At 37.6% G+C, this 24628-nt stretch overlaps 3 protein-coding genes and 1 long non-coding RNA gene across 6 annotated transcripts in view; 2 read left to right on the top strand and 2 right to left on the bottom strand.

Moving 5' to 3' along the window:
• Positions 1-4220, top strand: part of espn (espin) — a 52648-nt gene extending 48428 nt beyond the window's left edge. The window contains 3 exon segments of the mRNA XM_043246393.1: positions 952-1031; positions 1850-1861; positions 2527-4220. Of these exon segments, the coding sequence (XP_043102328.1) occupies positions 952-1031; positions 1850-1861; positions 2527-2674 (240 nt within the window). The 3' untranslated portion in view covers positions 2675-4220.
• Positions 168-5566, bottom strand: LOC122350145. The gene is made up of 3 exons (XR_006251574.1): positions 5430-5566; positions 836-989; positions 168-477 (listed from the first exon to the last, which is right to left on the bottom strand). It is a non-coding gene; the product is annotated as an uncharacterized LOC122350145 (long non-coding RNA).
• Positions 5439-18359, top strand: arhgef16 (Rho guanine nucleotide exchange factor (GEF) 16). 2 transcript variants are annotated; one of them, XM_043246389.1, is made up of 15 exons: positions 5439-5577; positions 6682-7361; positions 8635-8686; positions 9147-9307; positions 9456-9512; positions 10580-10740; positions 12697-12849; positions 12964-13093; positions 14398-14472; positions 14712-14804; positions 15663-15817; positions 16526-16663; positions 16898-16965; positions 17067-17168; positions 17291-18359. In XM_043246389.1, the coding sequence occupies exons 2-15, from the start codon at positions 6861-6863 to the stop codon at positions 17428-17430; spliced, it is 1986 nt and encodes a 661-aa protein (XP_043102324.1). In that variant the 5' UTR covers positions 5439-5577; positions 6682-6860; the 3' UTR covers positions 17431-18359. The 2 variants fall into 2 exon arrangements, with proteins under 2 accessions (XP_043102324.1, XP_043102325.1); XM_043246390.1 differs by having other exon boundaries at positions 5445-5577; positions 6777-7361.
• ybx1 (Y box binding protein 1) lies at positions 17566-23919 on the bottom strand. 2 transcript variants are annotated; one of them, XM_043246391.1, is made up of 8 exons: positions 23656-23919; positions 21494-21557; positions 21255-21288; positions 21042-21131; positions 20007-20324; positions 19801-19898; positions 18544-18808; positions 17566-17893 (listed from the first exon to the last, which is right to left on the bottom strand). In XM_043246391.1, exons 1-7 carry the CDS (start codon positions 23759-23761, stop codon positions 18580-18582), a joined length of 939 nt encoding a protein of 312 aa, XP_043102326.1. In that variant the 5' UTR covers positions 23762-23919; the 3' UTR covers positions 17566-17893; positions 18544-18579. The 2 variants fall into 2 exon arrangements, with proteins under 2 accessions (XP_043102326.1, XP_043102327.1); XM_043246392.1 differs by having other exon boundaries at positions 19813-19898; positions 23656-23918.
• Positions 23920-24628: the final 709 nt, after the last annotated feature.

Here is a 24628-nt window from a genome sequence, read left to right as displayed (position 1 = left end):
AGCCTTCTTTATGGACAGATGAGCTGATGTAATACATAATTAAATTTTTTCTGAAAATCTGAAAGCAACCCATCATTGCAGTATTGCATTATTAATTACGCCTAATTGCTTAATCAGATTCTTATTTGGCAAGAAATGCCATCAGTGTGCTTTTCCGTGTTTTGCCATTCCTAGTTGCACTCTCTAAACCTAGGCGTGCCTAAGCATCTTCATCTTTCTATTTTTATTACTTTTCCTCAGTTTTTTTTTTCTTGGCCTATAATTCCCAGGGGAATAATGAAATATTAAGACACAGATTAGTTTACATAGATACTCGGGCTGTTACCAGTGATGTGGCATCACGGTAGCAGTCGAGGTAATCAATCCACGCTGAGGGGAAATAAGAAGCTGAAGAAGGCCACCTCCTCTACTGGGCTATAGTTACCATCTAATGGAGGAAGAAGATCACTTTTCACACTGTGTGCACACGCTGCCTGTCTGAGAGCAGAAACATTTTACATTTTAGGAGCATGTTAAAGTGTTTTGGCCCAATAACCACGACACTGTTAGAAGATTGGGTGTTAGTATGTTTGTGCTGGAGCACTTGAGTCATACTAGAGTCTAGTCTTTTGAATGCTGAATTTTGAATCAGCCCAAAACTGCACTTAAGCAATGTGCATAGTAAGAGTAGCTTAGAGTAGTTTACTCGTTTATCACGGCCTGCAACATTTTTTTACATGTAGGCGTATAAAGTAATATTCCTGTTCATTTATACAGTGGTAAGATCAGTTTTCAGACTAATTATATTTAATCATTCAGCTTTTCAATGATTACAGTATTCAACAATTAAAGATACCTTTTCATACTGGTATGCACTACAGTGCTTTGTGACTCATATCCCTTTTTTGTCACTGTAGTGAAAAACCGAATCTTTTCTCATCTTTGTTCTTCTTTTCTGTGTGTGTGTGTCAGGCTGATGAAGAGGCGGCCCGTTTGGCTTCATTGCCTGCCTGGAGGAGAGATATCATGAAGAAAAAGATGGAAGAAGAAAAGTAAGTTGAAATCAGACCTCTTGAATTTCATCCTTCTGTTTGCTTCTTACCGTCTTCTGTGTTTTTTCTGTTTATTGTTTGTAAACCTTATTTAACTGTCAAGTTTTACTGTTTTCTATCCACCTTTTTCTTAACGTAAAAATAGACATGGCCATTTGTAGACATTGGCTATTTTTAGCTGTACGAAACAGTTTTGCTGCTTGATATTCAAAATTAGTGTCTCATCGTGTTATTTTAATTTATTATCTTAATTACGAACACGCTGCAAATTGTTTTACGTTTACTGCACCTCGTTATTCTTGTTATTCACGTTGAAGAAAAAGGTGGATGCATTCTAGTTTACTATGGTAAATGTGATTATAAATGTGGCACATTTATAATTAACTTCAGAAAAAAAACTCAGCTAAAGCCAGCCTGCTGACCAGCTTAAACCAGCTATGACCCAGCTGGTTGACCGGCTTAGGCTGGTTTTAGCTGTGTTTTTTTTCAGCAGGGAAAGTAACACTAGTACTGTCACTGAATCTATCATTGATGTCCAAGTATTTTTGTCATTATAACTGATTCAATGTTTAAGATAGCTAGAACTGCCTTTAGCATGTCTGACATTTCTTCCATGCAAATCTGTAAATTTTCTGTCTTTTACTTTCAATGTCTTGTGTGGATTATAAAACCAAAGTGATAAAATGTAAGTAAAACTGTATTTTTCATTGTAATTTTCTCATAAAGTTTTTTTTTGTAGTAACTTGTAGGCAAATGTATATATTTATATATCTATACATGTAATCCTCTGTTTCTTTCATTCATTCTCGGATGGACAGGGAACAGAAAAGGTAAGACAGTGACTGATGATATCAATAGTTGTAGAAGTAGCTTCTATTTCTGACATTTTGATTGTATTAAAGTGCCCTATTATGGGTTATGAAAGGCTTAAATCTGGTTTTGAGGTGTCCCCAACAACCGGTTGACATGCTTGTAAAGTAACAAAATGCTTACTTTGTCTTTAATATGCATTTATTTTTACCTTATTAACTTAACACCCCCAAACAATTTACTCAACCTTTTATTTCTCCAAACCCCTCCTTTGCGTGACGCTAATCTGCGGTGATCGGTCGATTTCATTTCCATTTCATAATAAAAGCCGCGTTTGTGAGCGCAGCACTGCTTTGTTTTACAGCCGTTTTTGGGAAAACACCTGATTTTAACGCTCCTGAATTAACACCTAGTTGCAAAGAATAATTTTGCATTTTAATTTCAATACGCTGATGTTTCACGTTGACGTCAACCTTAGAGTTTGAAACCACTTGTTTCAATGACTCTTTCTTTAAGAGACAATAACTTAATACGCGGCGCACTTTAAGATTTAAAACTTTGCAGGATGTTGCACACTGCATGAAAGGTCATATTCAAAAATCCATAATAGAGGCACTAATGCGCATGATGTAATTATTATTAAAAACACACTTTTTTTTCTTCTTTTTTCTCCTTGTCCCGGCAGAAAAGAGGATGAACGACGGCGAATGGAAAAAGAGAATGAGGAGAAGTCGGAACTGGAGCGACTACGAACGCTGGGCTATGATGAAACCAAGCTGGCACCTTGGCAGAGGCAGATTATTTTAAAGAAAGGCGACATAGCAAAACAGTAGTAAACTCCCGGTGAGCCCATCCCCAGCCCCACGACCCCCGCGCCCCACTCTTGCACAAGTCTCTGTTGACGTATAAAACGTAGGACACTGTTCAGAATCTGCCAGACCCTTTAGACACAAACCACGCTTGGGTCACCAGACAGCGTTCTGCTCGATTACCGCTTCAGCGTCGCTTCGTCTGAGTCTCGGTGCATTGAGCTCTGAAGATACACTAAAGAATAAAAGATTTACGAAAGTAATGTTTTTACTGCGGTCAGGTCTTACGCCTACGATTGTTTCATTGTTTTCAAAATCAGCCGGTTATTTCATTTTCAAACATCTTCAGCGTTCCCCACCTGATTCGTTAGCTTGTTTTACATCTCATTTAAATCTCTAGTAATATGTTCAATTATAAATAGAAAATATAAGTCAAGGAAATCACGTGTACTCTGCTTGAAAGCTTGTTTAAATGGATTTTATTTTATCTGTTAAGTATGATAGTCCTGAACAGGTGTTATGGCACAATGTATTCTTACATAAAGTAAGTGACACTTTGTGTTATGGTGCATCTATGTTTCTTACATAAAAATGCTATTTGGAAATGCTATATATAGATATACATATATCAATATATAGCAAATGCAAAAAAGAAGCATTTTGCTACTAGCCTCTTTGCACTGTAGACTGTATATATACTTCACCAATGTTTTACCAAAAGGTGGCGTCAGAGATTAGAAGGTATAATTGGCCATATTAATTAAGTCTTCCCAAACCACAAACCTCAGAAACAGACACCGTTGAATTATGATTATAAAAACCCACAATAGCGCAAGAGAAGCCAACGTCTTAAATATTCTATTGCATCTAATGGTCTAAACAAGTAAACGAAAATCCCTGTCACCCTTTGTATTGAGATTTACACAGACGTTTACACTGGTGGGGGAAATGATGTCGATTAAAATGTCATGGAATCGTGACAGTGTATTCAGCCATGCTGCGCTCCCCAGAAATGAAGCTGTCTTTTCCTTCTCTGCTTGGCAACTGTAGCTTGTTCTTTATTGTTCTCATTGTTAATGTGTTTAGAGTAACTAGACATCAGAAAAGTGCCGGATGTGAATCTGTATGTGTGTGCGCATGTGTGAGAAAGTATATGTGTGCGCATATGTACGCATGCATATAAATGTAATATGTCTATCCTGTGTCATTCACTGTGCAATGGGTAGAGTTGATGTATTTTGAGTGTTTTTTTTTTTCTGTACAACTGTTAAAAAATGACATAAGTTACAAGTATAAGTGATAAGCATGGTCCTCTTGAGTTTGGGAACATTCTGCTTTCGTTTTATCAGATGCCATAATGATGCTGAAAACAAAGATGTGAACGTCATTGCCATTAGAACATTTTCTATTCATAATTACTCATTTAGAAATACTTATCAACTCTTATTGGCCAATAATATCATGGTCAGTTACATGTTTTTCCTGTTTCCAGCCTGGCTTTCATAGGCAGACTATTGTAAACTTTCATTTTCCCAATGGCAACAGTAATGTAATAAAAATCGAAACAACAGTATTGTGCCTGTGAATAGTTCTTATACATTACACAAAACCAATCCAGTGCATTATATGAAGTGACCGTCCATTTGCCCATGCTTAAACTGTTATTTTCATATATGTAAAATGATAGAAATGAAAATAGAAAAGTTTTTCTCAATTGCTTTGGCTCAATTGAGCGATTGTACTCAATTAAGTACAATTGTCTACAAAAACAACCTTGTTTATAAAAACTGATGGGTCGATTCTCACTTAAACATAAAACTCTTCACAACTTCTCAATCATTTTTCATTGTGTGAGCCATTACAACTATCCATTTAAGTCAAAATTGGTATAAACACATGTATATCCTATAAATATCTTTTATCATTTTTTTTTATGTCTGCTAAATCAGCAAATTACCTATTTTTGTGTATATGTGGTAACATAAGAAATACGAAATGTACAGCAATTGGACAAACAAGATTTCACTTTACATGTAATACATTCATAAAATAAATGTACTGTATACATACAAATGTTCACACACATTTTTTTTCCTATGCACTATTGACTATTCTCAACAAATATCTATATCTAAATTTATAAAACCTTAATTGTTACGGCTGACTGAAAAAACAACTAAACATTTTGAGCAGTGTGGTTCACACGATGAGTAACTTTTTTGCAGATATGCAATAAAGTTCAGCAAACAGTTCAGCAAACAGTTGTGACATTTGCATTCACAGTTTAGAGAATGCAATTGAGAAAAACTAATAAACATTTAATGCATTCATAATTATTTTCATGCATTATTTTATTTTTGATGACAGACCTGAAGGTTACAAATACCATTGCCAATCTCTTCAAATATCAAAATATCACTGAACATATGATGAAGCGAGGGTAGTTATGTGTGTGTGTGTGTGTGTGTGTGTGTGTGTTAATTCTGTATGAAAAAGTATAAAACTACCCTCACTTCATCAGAAGAATCAACTTCAATGGTTAAGCTTATATACACACACTTTAGCAACAGATGGCGCAATATGCCGGTTTTTACCGCTACAAGACCAGAAAACCACTATATTAAAAAAAAAGAAGGGGAAAAAACACCTCCACATCTTCTGTATGGGCCATAAGTGCACAAATGAATGCTATGTAATGCTATGTCGGCTGTATGTACAGAATAAACGCTTGCGATATTGTGTGAGATTTAGAGGAAGTGGTGGGTGCGGCTGGGCTCACCTGCAGTGACGTCGCGCGAGCGATACAGAGGCCGCGGAGGTGCCGGAATGCGTTGAGCTTGTGCTAAAATATAATATATTCAGGATCCGCGCAGGGAAACCTGACATCTGCACATTTTCAGAATCACACTGCACGTGATATTAGCCGGGTAAGTCAATCTTGTATTCATGTATGCCCTCTAAACGGACTAAAAGTGCTCTTGTTTTGATAACAGGTCCGTCTGGGCGTGAAGTGCGTTTACAGTGAATTGTTTATCCAGATGTCTGCGATATGTTAAAAATAAGTGTCTTTTATCCACCAGCTATTAAAAACAAATCTGCTCAAGAAAAGAAAACTTCAATGAATATAAAAAATTAGACTACTGTGCATTGTCCTTTTGATGTTTATTGCATTTTTTTTTAGTATTGCAACATGGTGAACTTTTAAATATAGCCTATCCGTATTGACCACAGCTGTCGTCAGCACAGTGCATTTTAAAATGTAATAGGCAGGAATCTATAATGCTGTTTGCAGCTCCTAAAAAATTAAGTTTTTATTGGCATATGTGGTTTCGTGATGAACATTTGCATATTTGTTTGTTTGGAGTAGTTGTATGAGTATCATTCAAAACCGAAGAAGATTTGTGCACCTGTTTCCGTGATCGAGGGACATTCCAAACAGGTGTGAGATAGGGCTCCCGGAAAAATAACCAGCGGTATTAATAGCGGCAGTGAGTTTTTGCTTTGGTGAGCAATGTGTGAAAACGGAGCTAGCACAGACAGAACTGCATGCCGGGACGTTTTCAACCTATGAAAGCAGGGCAAACTAGATGAGATGGTGTGTTGAAATCGGCAAGCATCATTTCAGTTATGCTACACACGACCTAGTATAACCGAAATGATGCTTGCCGATTTCATAACAGCTATGATTACTCATCTTTGTTATATCTGCGTATTTTAGGCTCTGTTTTGATTTGTTTTAACAATTTTGGAATTACAAAACCCCAAAATATTTGTCTGTTTTATACGTTATAATTAAAAATAATGTCCCGGTATAAAACGACTACAAACGCATGCTTAGTTTATTTATGCTGTGTTGTTTTTGGAGTGATTATAGTGAGCTGGACTTGTTGTTTCATTATCTTCTGGTGAGAAATAGATCATAATGACTTTTTTTGATGAGTGGAAAAAGGTAAATAGTGAATATTTGTCAATGCCCTGTTCACGTGCAGTGCTCCTAACCCGCCCTTGTCTTCCGTTGACATCTTTTACAGTGAAAAGGCTTCCACCCTTACAGTTTCAAATTACGTTCAATCAGAATTACAGTCTGTGCTTCGTTCTGTCGCTCCACCTTACTCGGTTGCAACAGGTTAGTGTTGTGGCCTGCTGGTGACCCCAAACCGATGTGACAAACGCTTGCTTCCAGCCGATCGGGAAACTGGGTAAAGCCGCCATGTCCCACAGAAATTCCTACAGCTCCACGGCGAACCAGTCTCTCCTCCTTCCGGAGAGTCGTTTCAGCTCAGTCCTCCAGCTGGACCAGCCATCTGGGCGTTCATCCTCAAGCATCGACCTGTCCAGAATGGAATCCCCAGAGGATGAGCGGAGAAACGTAGTGCTCAGCACCCAGAGCGAAGCGGCTCGCAGGCAGGGCACCCAGCAGCTCATCCCCAAGAACTTGGCCGTGAGCAGCCGGCCAAAAAACCGCCACCACACCACGGTGGTCACCCTCCCCGTCAGACTGCAGGTCACAGACGTCTCTTGGGAGGACTATGACAGCGATTCGGGTGATGGCTTTTCGCTGAGGAGAAATCGCAGGAATAAGTCGTATCGTGCTGCCGTCACTAGTTTGAATCTTGACGCTTTGCCAAGTGAACTCCAAACAGAAATGCTGACACCGGTCAGTGATGAGAAGCCGGTCAACCGAAAGGAAGCGCAGAAATCGGGGCGCAAGGCAAGTTATTTGCTTTCAGTTTGTGTTTTTATTAAGCCGCCTGGATGCTTCCTAACAAACACAGTTTGCTGAATCCACAATCAGGATTTCGATTTAGAAATTATGTTTTGAAAGCATTTATATCTAGATTATTATTATAAGGATCTTATATCTAGATTTTAAAAGCAAATACATTTTAGGATTGGATCATTATTGCAGTGAATAACATGTTTCTGGCACGTTGTATGTTTCATTGTGTCCTACACCATATAGTGCCAAAAATAGGACACCCCCTTCTAATGATCAGGTTTGACTGCTTGAGTACAGATGTTTAAGCATGTCGTAATATTCTAGTTGTATAGCAACAGACCCTTTTCTATTGTATCATGACAATGCCTCTGTGAATAATGCATGGTTTAAAAAAATAAAAAAGGATCGAGTCAGTCTGTAAGAAATTGACCGGTCTGCGGAAACTTCTGTTTTGACTTTAAATGCAGACCTTGAATCAGAAATTCATCAAACGCCAATGATTTGTACATACGGATACAGATATTTTAGACACTTTCAAAACTCTTTCAACAGATATAGACATACTATTTTTAAATGCATAAACTGTTTACCTCTTTGTTGCCACAGTTTTGAAAATGCCCTTTTCTGTTCTAAAAAAAAGTGAGTGTCCCAATATTTTAATTTGTTCTTATAGAGTCACTGGTGTTTAGTGATTTTTGGCTCAGTTTTTGCATTTGAATTCACAGCATTGGTGTTTAGCTGGGTTTGTGTAGACCAGTCAAGTTCTTCCACACTGACTCAGTCAATCATTTCTTTTTGAACCTTGCTTTATATGCAGATGTTAGAATAGAAAAGGATATTGTCCTTTTCTGTTGCCGTAAAAGTGCACAATCATTATATGCTTTAAGATTGAACTAAATTGCTAAAATAGTCAAACCTGTTCGTTAGAAAGGGGTGTCCAAATACTTTTGTCAATATAGTGTAACTGATGCAGTGTGAAGAGTTTTTCAAAAAAAGTTCACTAATATTTAATTGGACTGCCTTTACTTTGAATTGAATTTATGTATTTGTGTAACACATGCTACACATTTAGACACATTTAAGCTTTTCGTTAAGCATTTATTCAAACTATCAGAAGATTTTTGTTACATAGGTGTTTATACGGAATGTCATATATTTAGACACGATAAACTCTTAATGCATTTTGTTCAAGTTGTCAGCTATCAAAGAATATATATATATAAAAAAAAATCACCTTGTCACGTGCATTTATGCTTTTTTACAGAGAACATTGGGGAGAAACAGGAACAGGAAGCATGCTGGCTCATTTAAAGATGGTTTGTTGTTCAACGTTTTTCTTAAAAAAAAAAAGTTAAAGTGTGCTATATAGTAGCCACTTATCTATTCAATCCAAGTATAAGTTTGCCTTGATGAACTGTATGCACCTCAAAAAAAAAACTATACATTTTGCAGTAACACCTATAATAAGTCCCTTTAGATAGCCTCAGTACATCCATTAAATATTAAACAATTATTTAAAATTAAGTAAACATAATGGACCTGAGCTAACAATTCATTAAGTTATATTAACTACTAAAACATTTGATTTCATTATTGTGTTAGTAAATGTTACAAATATATTGTAGCTAACAACAATGCTAAATGTTACAGACTAAGATTTTTTGGTTTTTTCTAAGATGGTTTGTTATTCCATTTAATAATCATTGTAGGCCAGAAACTTTAAAAGCGATACTGCAGCTTGTGAACTGCACAAACGGATTATCTTCTTCTTTATAGAGCCACGGTTTTACCAGGAGATCAAGGAGCGAGGCTTGAATGCCAGCAACCTGAGCACAGAGGACGATGAGTTCTCTCCCACCGAGCCTCCGGAGGAGGATCAGAGCATCGTGGTGAAGAACTACAGGGCAGCGTACATGACATGGAGTCAGCTGCCTCAGGTGATGAGGACCAAATCCCCGTTGAAGGGACAGGAGTTGTGTCAGATGTGAAATACTTGCATTAGCATACAATGTTAAGAGTTTTGAAACTATTTAATGATTATAAAAGAGTGTTGCTGTACATTTTGTTGTTTGATTTCAAACTTAGGTGAAAGATTTGGGCATTTTGGATATCATCTCCCCTGAAGAACGCAAAAGACAAGAAGTGAGTATCTATCGGGTCTCTTGGTGGCATTTATCGATAAGAAATGCAATAAAAACAGTAATATTGTAAAATATTGCAATTACAAAACAAATTGTTGCTCAATTATAATAATAAGAGTCATAGTTATTATTAGCGGCATATCAGAATGATTTCTGTAAGATGTGACCCTGAAGTAATGGCTGATGAAAATTCAGCTTGCAATAATTTCGCAATATAAGTGTGTGCGTGTTAGACGGGCACTAGTCAATGACGTCCTTTCGTGTAGTCATTGTCAGATGGCTGTAGTGTTGACTTAAGTGCACTCTAATAGCTGTGTAAATACTAAAGTTCACTTTGCACGCACCCACACACACACATCTGACTCTTAGATGATCATTTGTTCCACCTGCTGCTTTAAATGAGGCTGTGTTATGGATTTTCATGGAAAGACCATTCATTCTTAAAGCGTGTTTGGAAAGCATTTCTTATAATTCAAGGCCTTCTCAGGAGAGAAAGAGAAACCTAGCAGATCTCCAATAGTTTTTATAGATGTACCGTATTGTGGTCTCAACATATGGTTTGATTCTTTCTACAATATATGTTTTTGTGGGTTTTATCATCTACTGGGTGAAGATTACAAGTCTGACTGTAAAAAAAAAAAAAAAATCATGGCACACTTCTCTTTAAGCCACATGACCTGATGTGCATTCAGGCAGAGAAGGGGTGGAACGGCTTACATGCCAAAGATTAATTGTTTAAATAACTAACTTTGAGAAGCAAGCAAGCGCCTCTAACAGACATTTTAACTTTTGGACAACCATAGACTAATAAGGAAGTGTGTCTTAATCTTGATGCCGTTCTTGATGTCACATTGACCGTTAGTGTTTTGGTTTCATTTTATATACCACGCACACACACACACGCACACACACACGCACACACACACGCACACACACACACACACACACACACACACACATACACATACACATACACACATATATATATAATCACTTCAGCGTGTAGCACTGTGCATTAATTTTTATTTATCTTTCTCTTTTTAACACAAGTTTTTTTTTTGTGTGCAGGCCATCTTTGAAATCCTTACATCGGAATATTCTTACCAGCACAGTTTAAGTATCCTGGTGACTCATTTTAAAGACAGTACAGATTTGAAAAAGATCATGACAACAACAGAACACCATCATCTGTTCTCCAACATATCCGTCATCCAGGACGTCAGCAAACGGTACGAACTTTCCCTCATGTTGCATTTTGCATACGTTTGAAAATGGATCAGACTGCACAAATCTTGTGTTATACATTCTAATATGGATTATGGATTATGGCAACCCTGTGAGGAGGTGAAAAGCATTTGTTATGCATATTTCTGTTAAAAGTTTGCGCAATGGATGCTAACATTGTACAGTACGACAAGAGCGTCAGTCTTATTGATTAGAGTCTAATTTGGCTAAACATTTTTAAAATCGAGGCTATACACGAAAGGACAGAACATTGTGAATTATGTGCGAGGCAGTTTTGTTTTATGTTTAATATTTAAAATTAAATCTCCACTGTACGGATTTCTAATGTTATTTTTCAAGCATGGTGTCTTAAGTGATGGTCACACAAGACTTTGAGCACACTACATTTCTTTGGACACCACAACAGGCCTTTGATAAGACCTCACACTGCATAAAACACACTCACCACATGACAAATAATAAAAATGACAAAATATAGATACCGTCTGCTTTTATGCGTGAACGCCATGTAGTGTGGCCCACATTAGAAAGTATTTGGTGATGCCAGTCATGATTTATATTGTAGTGTGATTTAATCGCTTTGATTTGTGCAATTAAATCACGCTATTGTTTTTGCAAATTAAATCATGTATCACGTTGCAGCTCTTAACAAAGTTATCAGCCAGCTGGTCAGGGTTGGCAGCCCAATTGCTTTCTGGGGGAAATTAGCTTCAAAAATTGCTCTCAAATCATGTTCCGAGGTTAATATCTTTTTTTCCTTCAACCCACAGTCTAAAAAACAACTGATATAAAAGAAGCCCAGTTCTGTGGAAAAATCGCAGACTTGGCAACTCTGCAGCTGGCCAATAATAATAATAATAATAATAATAATAATAATACATAATATAATACAGTAAGTAATTTGGTGCTTGATCAGTGCTATATCCTGCATGACAAATGTAGCTAGAAAACTACTGTGTAAGTGTATCGTTAATACTGGAATTACGAGTTCAGCTTCTTTCTGAGCCAGATTTAATACAGTAATTAAAAAGTTGGATCTAGGATCACACAAGAGTTTCTAGCAGACGTGACTGCAGGTATCTGCGCTGCCGGACATGTTCAGACTCGCTGGTTAAACTGGTTAAACATCTCGCCGCTGCCTGGATTCATGTTTCACAAAAAAAAAAAAGAAAAAAAAAAAAAGGGTCTTTCACACATTCACAATGAAACTTTATACCTGTTTCTCAGAAACTGTGAATGCATGATTTTTGTAGAGCCGTTCAGTGGCGTGGCTTTAAAACAGGCTAACGTGAAATTATAAGATCTGCTAAAGCTTTCAGAGCATGTTGTGTCATGTGGTTTGGTCTCGTTTATTAAATAAGCACGTTGAATTAGCTGGATTGTGGGAGTGAGGCCTTCCAGTATGGGAGTTGCCGTTAGGGCTGGAAAATAACACTGTTTGGTAGGAGCTTATGGACAAAGTCTCTTGCATGTAATGGGGTAAAATTAATCTTAATTTCTGTGAACTATAGAGTTGACATGTAGTAGAATTTTTTTTTTTTTTTTCCAAAGCTAATGTGAGCAGATTTTAGAAATAGAAACCAGCGATTATATTATAGTGGTCAAATCGGCAAACATCACACCTAATTGTGACTTTATTTCTAGTTATAGATATGATGTATGAGTTTCCTTTCAATTGTATCGTTTTATTTCAAAATACTAGAGAGCTCCTCAAGCAATAAAAGAAAAAGTGAGCAGCAGAGATTTACATGGTGTTTTTGTGCCCCCTGGTGGTCTGGTTTTAGTCAGCTGGCGCTGGCTGCCATTTCCACTGCCTTTTATAATTAAACTTTTTTTATTTTTAAATGTGGAATTAAATTTACAACACGTATCATGTCATATCGTATCATGTAATGCAATATAATGACCACAATAAGGCTACTATATCTATTGTTTCTTAGGTTTTTTGAGGATCTGGATGCACGTCACCAAAAACATCCTGTCATCAAGGACATTAGTGATATAGTGAATAAATATGCGACTCAACATTTCGAGCCATACATTGTATACTGCTCCAATGAGACCTTCCAGCAGAGAACGCTCCAGAAACTGCAGTAAGAACCCATATGATAAAATAACGATGGATGCTAACAAAATACTTTTTTGATTGGAAAACAGTTAGAACAGTTGATAGGAACTCAGTGTGACTTTTTTTGTGTGTGTTTTAGGTCAGGTAACAATGCTTTTCGAGAAACTCTGAAGCGGATTGAAGGCAGTGAAGCATGTGGAGGTTTGCCCATGATCTCCTTCCTCATCTTACCCATGCAGAGAATCACTCGGCTGCCACTTCTTTTGGATGTAAGAGAAACCGCAAACCTTCTTTAAATTGAGCTTCTAAGCCATCAAACCTGCAGACCAGTTCTACCTCTGATGTCACATTGTACTCTAAGAAATTGGAATGAATATATATATATATATATATATATATATATATATATATATATATATATATATATATATATATATATATATTTCAGTAATGCAAAAAAAAAAGTTAAGGTGTAAGATTTTTTTATTAACATTTATATTTATCAAATATGTACTAAACTGATCAGAGGAGAGGCTACAAAAGATCAATTTCAAATAAAAGCTGTTCATTTAATTATCTTTTCATCACAAAATTTTGAAAAAAAAAACAGCAAAAAACAGTTTTCACAGAAATTAGCTCCAAGAACTGTTTTCAACATGACAATAATAGGAACCAGTACTAATAACTGAGCACCAGTAAAACATGATCATAATAAATGAGCAGCAAATTCAGAATAGTAGAATGATTTTGGAAAAATAGTAATGGCAGAGTAATGGCATTTAAAATTATATTAAAATAGAAAATAGCTCTTTTAAATTGTAATAGTGTTGTAAAATGTCAGTTTGAATAGTATTACACAGCACTACTATTTGAATAGGATTTTCTCTCTCTTTTGTGGATTTTTCTTGTTTTTCTTTAATTTTTTGGACAGTTTGCATAAGCACGATTTTTAAATGGTCTATTCTGATAATGTTTTACAAATGAGGTGTGTAATGACTGCCTTTTCACTTGTTCCCATATTTTTGTATAGCAAGCATTATTGCATAATATGAACTGCAAAAGTACAAGGAACATCAGCTTGCGTCAGCATCACAAGCTTAACAAGTCAATATAGAAGAGAAATCTAAAGACTTTTAAAAAAAAAAAAAAGCAATCCAATAAAAATAATAGGCAAGTCAGAAATCAGCTCTTAAAAGGATAGTTCACCCAAAATTGAAAATCCTGTCATCATATACTTGCCCTCAACCATGTGTAAGATTATTTCTTCCCACTCAGTAGGACTCAGTAGGGACCATAAACGGTTTGATAACCCCTATGTTCTTCACAATATCTTCAGCAGGTTTGGAATAACCTGAGGGTGAGTAAATAATGACAGAATTTTACTGTTTGGGTGAACTATCCCTTTAATTACAGTGATGTTCATCTTGAAAGCACATAACACAATAACACACATGCCTGGAATTTCCCAGTGAACCTAAAGATCTTGACTGGCTTTGTGCGTTTGGTTCCGAACCGAAGATCTTGCACTGAACTTGTACGGTGTGTTTTATTTTGTCTTTCCACATCTACGCAGACCATCTGTCAGAAGACCCCTAAAGAGACCGCGGAGTACTTTGCTGCCTGTTGGGCTTTTAAAGCTATCAGTAAGGTACAATGCTTCAACTTGGGATGTGTAAAACTACACCTTTTCAAAACTAGTTGATCTGGTTTTATGGATGGTTACTTAAGGTTGGTTTCTGCAAGATAAAGTGTTTTGTGGCACACAGCTATTGTTGTTTAACAAAGGGTTTTAAAGAATGACACATTCTTTCATATATGAAAGGTTTTAGCAGCGCAAATTCTAGCCTGCGCTGAAGCAGATCTCCAAAATCTTTTTCCTTCTATCAGCTGGTGAAGTGCTGTAACGATGGTGCACGGAAGATGGAGCGGACGGAGCAGATGTACACCATCCAGCAACAGATGGAGTTCGGCAAAATCAAGGTACGTGTTTAGACGGGTTAGGTTACTTTTAAAAGAGACGGGCTTGAGAGAGAGAGAAGCCTGGTTTTAGGTATTTCCATAATAAAATAATACATATAAACGAAATGGTGAGTAAATTAGTTGACATTAAATGCACCATAAAAACAGGTTTTTAGAGTTTCATCAAAACACTGTTATTTTAATAACACTTTTATAGTAGATATAAGAGATGCTCAGAATCACAGGAACAATTATTAAGCTTATTGTACAGCCCTATGAATTTCCGTACTTGCATTTGTGCAAATAGCAATGGATGCGGTTATTTAAACTGTTAAAATAGCAGGATTTTTATGTGTTTATACTATTTATTGCAAAAAGTGGCATTCATATTGTGCCACCCTACATCTACCATAACCCTACATATTATTTTAAACTCTTTAAATATTTCCTTAATTTTTATCATTTTATATAAAATTAAAATTATTTTTATTGTTATTAAATAAATATATATATATATATATATATATATATATATATATATATATATATATATATATATATATATATATATATATATATATATATTGCATCAAAGGTTTTCTGAGTGCTACTGGAGCTGATGATTGTCGGATGGGTGGAGTTTGTAATATTATTTAGACGAAGGGCTTTGCAAATATTTGCTTTTGAGATGTGTTTGTGAAGGGTCTTCAAACTTTCATGGTTGTGGCTGTCAGATGAGTTTAGTTAAACAATAAGAGTGAGATCACCTTTTATTAGATAGTTGCAAAGAAAAACACAGGGAGGTGTTTAAGATAGAAAGAACAGTTTCTCCACTTTTTCCATTACAATCTAAACACTTGTTTTCTGTATGTTTGTTAGCCTTTCCCGCTAGTGTCGTCATCTCGCTGGCTGAAGAAGAGCGGTGAGCTGGCGGTATACACTGATGATCTCAGCATTTTCCGGAAGGCTATCAGCATTAAGAGCTACTATCTGTTTCTCTTCAATGATGTGCTCATCGTCACCAAGAAAAAGAGGTCAGACCAGTTTCCCCGCATGACACATGTATTCAGCGTACTACATCACTGCTAAGAAAGCTTCATATCACTTTATTCAGCATCGACTGAACTAGTAATGGGCCTTTTTTACGAATTGAATACACCTCTCTCACCCCCTATGTGTTCCTGTATTAATATTTAAGCTAATTACCTAATACTTTCAGCTACTAGTAACAGTGTAATACTATCAGTTAAAGAAAAAAGGAAAAATGTGTAGAATCCACTTTCCAAGTGGAAACACTTTACAGCAATATTTCATTTGTTAACTTTAGGTAGCATAATAAATGCTTAATGCTTATTTCAGCCTTTAGTGATTTTTATTAATATTAAATATGTAGTAATAATTTTATGGCTATGTGCTAACATGTATTATTCTTATCTAGTTAACAAAAAATATATTAATTTGTGAAACAAATCTTTAGCTCGTTAATGCATTAATAACAGGACCTCTATTGTGAAGTGTTACTATGTAACATAAACAGTAAAAATGAACCTCAAGTATTATTTTTCTGTGTTAATGATCGATTGAACCCATTGCATTGTGGGATACAGCACACAGCGATCCGTCAAATGTAATAGGCCACCCAAAGTATTCTGGCTATACAGAACATCAAAATGTGGCTGTGGCTACTTTGTTCATGAATGTTGCATAAGTGATGTTAATGGTTTTAATAACACTTTATCTAGCGAGGAGAGTTATGTTGTGTTGGACTATGCCATTGTGGACAAGGTTGTGATGGAAACGGAAATGACGGACTCCAAACTCAACCTGAAGCTGCTGATGAATCCCAACAACGAGCAGATGATTCTTGTGGCAGAAAGCAAGTAAGATTCCCACGAAACACCGTTTATGAGCAGCAGGTGGAGCTCTTCTTTTAAACTCAAGGTGTTAAGGAATATTCCAGGTTCACCAGCAGCATACTGTTTTTAGGGTGATTCTCACCTTTTATTTGCTCAGAAATGTGATGTTAAAGCAGTAATATACAAGTCTGATGTTTTTGTTATGCATGGGAATTCTAAGATTTTAATATTGCTCCGAAATGTTTTTTTTTTTTTTAGGCTGGACAGAGCTCGATGGGTCACTGCACTTCATGATGTCCAAAAAAGCAAGAGCATCTCTAACGATGGTGAGTGCGATCCATGCAGTGTCTTTTGTTTTTATGCACGTTACCAAGAATTAAAGTCTAACATGTTATCGTTAACGCTTCATTTTGTTTGGATGTCCAAGACCTGCCTCAATATGAAGCTACTAAAGCATATATGCCAAAATCATCAGATGAGCTGAGCCTGCAGCAGGCAGAACTGGTCGTCGTTTTACAAGAAGTGGAAGGTAAACACACTTTCAATTTATTGCTATTCCACTGACCTTTTTCTTAGTTTATCTTGCAAGCTGCTTTAGTAAATGTATGAAATTTTGGAAGTAGGTTAATGTGCGAGTCCGTTTTGCTGTAGGCTGGTGTCATGGAGAACGGATGAGAGATGGAGAGAGGGGCTGGTTTCCTGCCAACTGTGCCACTCAGATCACGAACCGCACAGCCAAGGAGAACAACAAACAGCGAATGGAACGACTGCGCAAGGAGACCGACGTCTGAGCAGACTCATGATACACTGAAGGAGATTGAGTTCTGTGTTTTTGTCTGTTTTAAACAAGCATAAATAGCAACTTGAATTAGAACTGCAGACCTCACGAACTGTTAGTGCACATCAAATACCACACGTACTAGAGGAACTGTTTCTGGTTTTATTTCAGCTTGCCTTTGTTAAAATTCATGTTTGGATACATAAAAAGTTATTTAAAAATGTCAAACTGACCAGATATCAAATTACTCTTAAAAACCATTTGGTGTAAAAACTTAAGACCGATTTAGAAAAACATCTGCTGTTTCCCCAAAATTTTTTAGCTGTCACATAAAAATAATGGAAAAAGAAAACAGGTCTGCATAGAGTCTGCAGGCAATTGGTGGTAATCTGGTCGAAATGCATTTTTGCAAGCTTAGACGATTGAAGTCATATGTTTCTTATTGCTCAGATCTTGGATGTTTCTGCTTGACAAAACTGCAAATGCAAACAAACAAAAAAAAAGGTTAGCATGTTTAAAGTGACTCCTAAAATCTATTAATCAGTAGCATAAGCACAACAGTGTGCCAAACTGTCTGCTAAATCAAATCCACAGCATTATCATCTCGCCTTTCATCAATGAAAAGTGCAAACTGAAGCTGAAACGCATCCATTATTTACAGAGTCCATCCCCTCCAATTCTGCCTCCATACAGTTGTGCACCGATAACACAATTCAAATAAGCAAACTTTGGGAAAATAACCATACATACCCCCCCCAAAAAAGCACAACCAAGTCATAGCTCATTCTAAAGTAAATTTTGAATAGATTTTGTAGTTAGGAGAAACGAAAAATACAATTTTACAATGTAATGTATACAACAAAATGTTAATTATGAAAACGACGGCAAGGCAAAATAAAAGCGTAATGCTTAAGTTTTATTTTCCTTTTATTAAAAAACAAAGAAAAAAAAAAAAAAAAAAAACCCAAACATTTTGCTTTGAGGTGTGCAATGTGATCTGAACAAAAACAAAATGCCTATAGGATGGACTCATGAATGGTTCACCAAGAAAATATGCCACAGTCAAAAACGCAACATACTTGATAAGCAAGTATGTTCCTTCACATGCAATGACAGCAGCACCCACCCGGCCGGATGGTCTAGATGTTCAAGCCGGTGGCGGTTAATCTGCTCCGCCCTGTTCGGCTTCGGGAGCGGCTGATTTGTCGGCTGATGCGTCGGCTGCCTTGCTGTCCTTGCCGTCCTGAGGCTTGGTTGTCTGTGGCCGTCTGCGGCGGTAGTTGAAGTTGCGGCGATAGCGGCGCTGACGGGGCTCCTGGTTCTGCCCACCCTCGCCCTGGTTCTCCTTATCCTCCTCCCCTTCCCGCACCGGCCGGGGGCGTGGGGGACCCCTACAGGATAGAATGATGATTTGCATTTACACACAAATCTTAAATAATAAATAACTGGACGTACATGCCTGGCCCAAATTTAACTTGCAGTCTGTTTGTTTTCAGTCTGGCCAGTAGCTACTAATGGCAGTTAAACCCAATTAAAATTAAAAAAAAGACAAGACATTAGGTGCGTCTAGACTTCAAAAAGCAAAGCATAAAAAAGGAGCCATCCATTTTTCTATAGCTCTCATGATATGGTCACACACACCAATCAATCTGTGCAGTGCCGTTTTTTCCCTTGTTATCCAAAATGATCTACTAAGAACTCCGTTGTTAGCGATCCTTTGGGGAAATCTACCACAAGTTAAGTTTGGGCCACAAAAGCATGCATCAGTTAGACAAAACGCTGCTATTAACAAAACTATTTTTATGCAATATCTCATGCAGACAGGAGCATTGATTTAAATTTCAGTAAACAAGTGTGGTTTAGATTTTTGTTCTCATGCATTCATGCAAGTTAAATGTATTTAGTAAAAGGTTCCTCAAATCTGGCCCAGAGTTCACATCAAACTAGTGCTGCACGATAAATATTTTGCAATATGTAAATCACATCTTGTCAGTAAAGCCCGTTCTGTAAATGGCGGTAAATTCCTTCACTTGTCGATGTGATGGTAAATAATCGCACAATATTTATCGTGTTGTCCTACCTCAAACCCTGACCAAACATGCCTACCGCAAGATTTCCAGTTACTATGAAAACACAAATTAGCTTTCTCAGCTGTATTTGATTAGGGTTGGAGCTAAACTTTGCCAGGACAGTGGCTTTCCAGGGCCAGATTTGAGGGCCACTCATTTTGGGGATTTAACAGCCAAACTAGGAAGTATTAACAATATTGCCCAATTTGAAAAATTTCTCAAATTTATACCATTTTTGAATTTAAGTATTGTTTGGCTTTAACTGCAGTCTCATCTTACTGCTGCAGCCCCACTTCTGCTAATAACATGCAAACCTTGGTCTGAACCTTGGTCGGAAGCCTCTGTAGTAGTTCTGCCTCATTGGTTTGTTGCCCTGGTCTGGACCACCTTGGTTCTCATCACCTTCCCCACCCTAGAAGTCAAAGAGTAGGTCTCAGGCAAAAAGCTTCCAACAACATTCAGTTAAAAAACCAAAACCTACTAATATTCAATGAATGGATGGATACAGATGTCAGCCTACCTCTGTCATGTCTCCTCTCTGGGGTGTGTTGGTGTATGGGGGGCGTCTGCCATAACGCCTTCGCACAAAGTATGGCGGGTAGCGCCGTCTGCCAGGGTAGGTGGGTCTACGCTGCTGTTGCTGCATCTCACCCTCGGGGGCGTTTTCCTCCTCTTCTCTCTTCTCCCGTGTCTCTCCGTCACTCTGATAGTTCTCCTGGTAGTCGCGAGGGGGGGCCCTCCTGCGTGGGTACCGCCTGTATCGGTTCCTGTCAGCCGCATACTTGCTGCCCTGTACAGGAACACCACCCGGGCCGGTAACATTGGCTGCCTCTGCACCCTGAAAAAACGAAATGTATATTGATTATCTTAAATTGAATAAACACAAATTTAGTTTGGATAATGGACGCAGAATGGAGAAATTTCCTGGAAGTCTTTTTAAAAAGGCTGCTGTACAGTAGCCTGGGCAGAAACTTGATATTTAATCAATATCTTGTTAATACAGTTTATGTAAGGCCTTTAACCATTTCTACCCTGGATCCACTAGGGTTGTGCAAATAGGTAATATCAGACGGTCGTCGATACGTTGTATTTTTATCTGTGACAACTAGCAAGATTTTGAACATTTTGCACATCCTTATATAAACACACCTGATTCAAATAATGACATAAGGAGAGAGATCATGAACTAAACTGCGCATTTTGTATGTTTCTCTTACCTGACTCCCACAGAGCAGCGGGATTTAACAATTGAGCATATCACCCAGGAATAGGACCCACTTAGGTTTTCATTTCACATTTTTATCTTACCATTATTTTTATTAATGCTTGGCTTGCTTTGAGATTTAATGTATACACATTAATATGAAACTATGCAAACAAATGCAAAGCATCTTAAATATAGGTCACACCGTGTAAGAATCTACATAAGCGTTCACACTCTAAATGCTACAGTTTTCTACAAATTGTCTGAACATCTTTAAAGCCAAGGCTTTCAATGCCAGAACCATGACTTAATGCAGTTAAACCAAAGAAGCATGGAACTAGTTTAACTCACCTTCTCCCCTTCTACGACGTCAAACTCCACAGTCTCTCCGTCCCCGACACTACGAAGATATTTCCTTGGGTTGTTCTTCTTAATGGCGGTCTGCAAAATGGGGATAATTTAAAAAAAAAAAACAAAACCAAAAAAAAACAACAAAGCCACATCCCCCGCCCCAACAACCAACATTTTTATGCCACTGTGGTCACAATTAAAGCAAATAATTACCTGGTGCACAAAGACATCTTCCTTTGTGTCATTCCTGCAAAGTTTCAGAAAGTAAAATGAGAACAGACAGAGAATAAACAAGAATGCAGGGTTGAAGAGCAAGTTAAATATTTGAATAAATAATAGCGTGCTAGTGCAAGCCAGGTCTGGCTTTGTAAGCACATAAAGGCTGTAATAGGATTGCGGATGTTCCCTGACCCACATATCATATTAGAGAGTCTTTAGAGAATGTTATTTACCTGTTGATGAAACCATAGCCGTTCCTTACATTGAACCATTTCACTGTCCCCAGGACTTTTGTTGCTTTAAAGAGAGGGAAGGAAAAAAAAAAAACAAAAACATTTAAAACCACACCAAGACAAGGTTTGAGTAAAACTACAACTGTTGAGAAAAAGATGCATCATATTAGCAAAGTAATTTAAAAGCCATCCTTGGCGAGTTGAGTTCATTTTGTGTCTATTTATAACCTCCAACTGTGGCGCTTTTAATAGACTGTGATGCAAAGGCAGCTGCTCTTATCAGAAGGGCCCCCATCACCATGAAAGGCCCTGACCCACAGAGTTCACATTATTAACCCCCTATCCATCTTATGAAGACCAAAATGTTTAAGACAGAACGAAGAAAACATATTCAAGCAAGAGTTTACAATGATCAAGACTTAATCATGGTTTACCCAATAGTGATCCTTTAATCACAAGTCGTTTAAAGATATTTACAATACAGCTGCTGTTACAGATTCCCTTCCACGGCACTAAATAAATAAATAAACTATCAAAATCAGTGGGCACCAGACTGTATTACCAACATCTTTAAAATCCTTTGTGTTCTGTGCATTTAAAAATATAAATAATCTGCCCTCAGGCTGATATTACCCTTTATGATTATTTCATTTTGAGTGTCCAAATCTTTAAGAAAAATGCAATAACACCGATACCAAGTTATCCTCTCTCGCTCCCTATACATAAAAAATATAAACTATTTTTAGGACAATACATTTTTTTATTTGTGAAATTAACATTCATCCACATTTTCTCTCCACATATTAACTTAAATTGTAATACAGTAAGCTTTTCTCCAATTATCACCACCCAAAATAAAGCAAAGCAATTACAAAAATGGCAAAAAAACAGAGCCGAGATTAATTTTCATTAAACTACTAAAAGGGGATATATAACAAAATAAGCTTAAAAGACGTCATGGTGTTGGTTACAATACGGCTTACTGGTAAGTGCATTCATTTCGCCTATGTAGAATTGAAGTAGGAAGTGATGCTGTTTGAGATGCTAACTGCAGTTAGCGCACTAGCATCAGCCATGTGGCCGGATCGAAGCCAAACAGTATCGATTCTCCATCCTCACTACAGCACACAGCAGACATTACGATATAATGTATTTTTGTTTAGATCTCGGCTGGCAAGTGATTCGCGCTTCTGACTGAACACTCGAAGCGCCGTGAGCTTGTAGCAGCAGATAAGACAAAAGAAGCGTCCATCATCCAAACACCATGGCGGACATTTTATATGTGGGGTCGCGACACAGAGGTGTACGGCGCTTATCTTATACGACCGTTATGGTATACGTACTATAAATCGCCTCTTGGGCCGAGGGGATCTTCGTGAGACGGCGTTGATGGCGTTAATGGAGATAAGGACACGTATGCGCGACGCGTCAAACGCCCCACGCGAACAAAGAGAGACAACTTAGCCTGCCTTATTCGCTTTCCCCCCAAAAGAACCGGTATTCGAAATCAACGTTTAGATATAAAACCCGACGCGGACCGCACCTAACACGACAGTCGGATTTGTATAATAGAGGAGTGTATGGGTTTCACACGAATAGGTAATAATGATCTGGGTCATGTCACGATCAAGGCCAAGCTCAAGGATCTGTTTCATTCACCGTAAACATTAACGGTCTGAAAAGTAAACAGATACATATTGATATGATTTAGTAGTCGTATCGTGGGTTCGCGGGCAGTAAATAACGCTAGCGGCTCTGAGGAGTGAGAAGCGCGTTGAGACTCGTGTTCGCTGAAGCAGGCCTCGGACTCGAGCACGCGTCATGGCGGTTTGATGGAACGCAGCACGCGAGCGAACATTTAAACTGACTGAGACCGTTTAACGTCTCTTAACGTACGTGCGCCCCTAAATGCGTGAAGTACACACAACTCTTAACAAAAACACTGGAGCGGTATTCCCGTGGCTACAGTAACGTTAATATTGAGGTAGTGGTCGAATAACGACACCACACGGTCGCCGTGAGGCCACGCGCTTTCCTTAACTAGAAATTCAGTTACCGTTCATTTGTATCAAACCTTTCAGCGTAGACGTATTAAAGAAATTTATTCTTTTAAATAAACGAATCCCCAGTCCAGTCCACTGAGGTTTCTCTAAAAGGCTTACCGATGACCTTCTTATCCCCCGCGGTAGCTGCGGCTGCCGGGCTGGACGGGCTCTCCGCTTCGGCGGCAGGCTGCAGCGGCTGCTGTGTTTCGGCCTCGCTGCTCATGTTGTTTTCTTGTTGGTAAAGCCGGCGGTGGCTCTCTAGTATGTTTTTCCCGGTGCTAGATGGTAACCTGGGCCGGCGGTGGTGGGGGCTGCTGCCTTCAGGCTCTCCGCTTTCCTTTCTCCGCTCCCGCTGCCGATCGAACTGGACGGACCGAGTAACGATGCCGGATGATATTCTGTCACGTCTCTCCACCCATCCCTCAATCCAATTGGTCGATTAACTTGCGATCAGTCAACGTCAATTATTTTACTGACGCTCATTGGTTATATTTATTGTCAATCATACGGAAAGCACATCATATCTGTTCATGATTGGTTACATAAAAAAATAGCAGCGCCCAGAATTGAAGACCCCATTTAACCTTCCAGACATACTAGCAGATATATATCCCAAACAAAAGAAAATATTGACCCAGAACGTGAAAAATAATCCATATTAAAATTTTTTTTTTTTATATATGTACAATGGTAGGCTTACATATTAACTAATATATATATATATATATATATATATATATATATATATATATATATATATATATATATATATATATGCATGTGTATTTGCATATACATAGCTTCATTAGACATTCCAGTAGTGCGCATTTAAGGTGAATTTATTTATTCATGACTATTGTAATTTATTGTTATTTACTTGCTTTGTTATAATTCTTTGGCACAATTTTGTAAACAGTTATGCTTATAAAATATAATTAGTAGAAAGAGTAGAACTGAAAGCACTCTGAAAAATATCTAACAGACACCAAATCAACAAGGACAAAAATGTAGCAGGTATAAATAGCTTAATTCATCAGTAAGCAAATCATAACTTGAATCAATCCATGAAGGATGATGTGCTTCTGGGACA

This window comes from Puntigrus tetrazona, chromosome 8 (assembly GCF_018831695.1).
Source record: "Puntigrus tetrazona isolate hp1 chromosome 8, ASM1883169v1, whole genome shotgun sequence".
Taxonomy (NCBI): Eukaryota; Metazoa; Chordata; class Actinopteri; order Cypriniformes; family Cyprinidae; genus Puntigrus; species Puntigrus tetrazona.
This window is presented reverse-complemented; position numbering and strand designations above follow the sequence as displayed.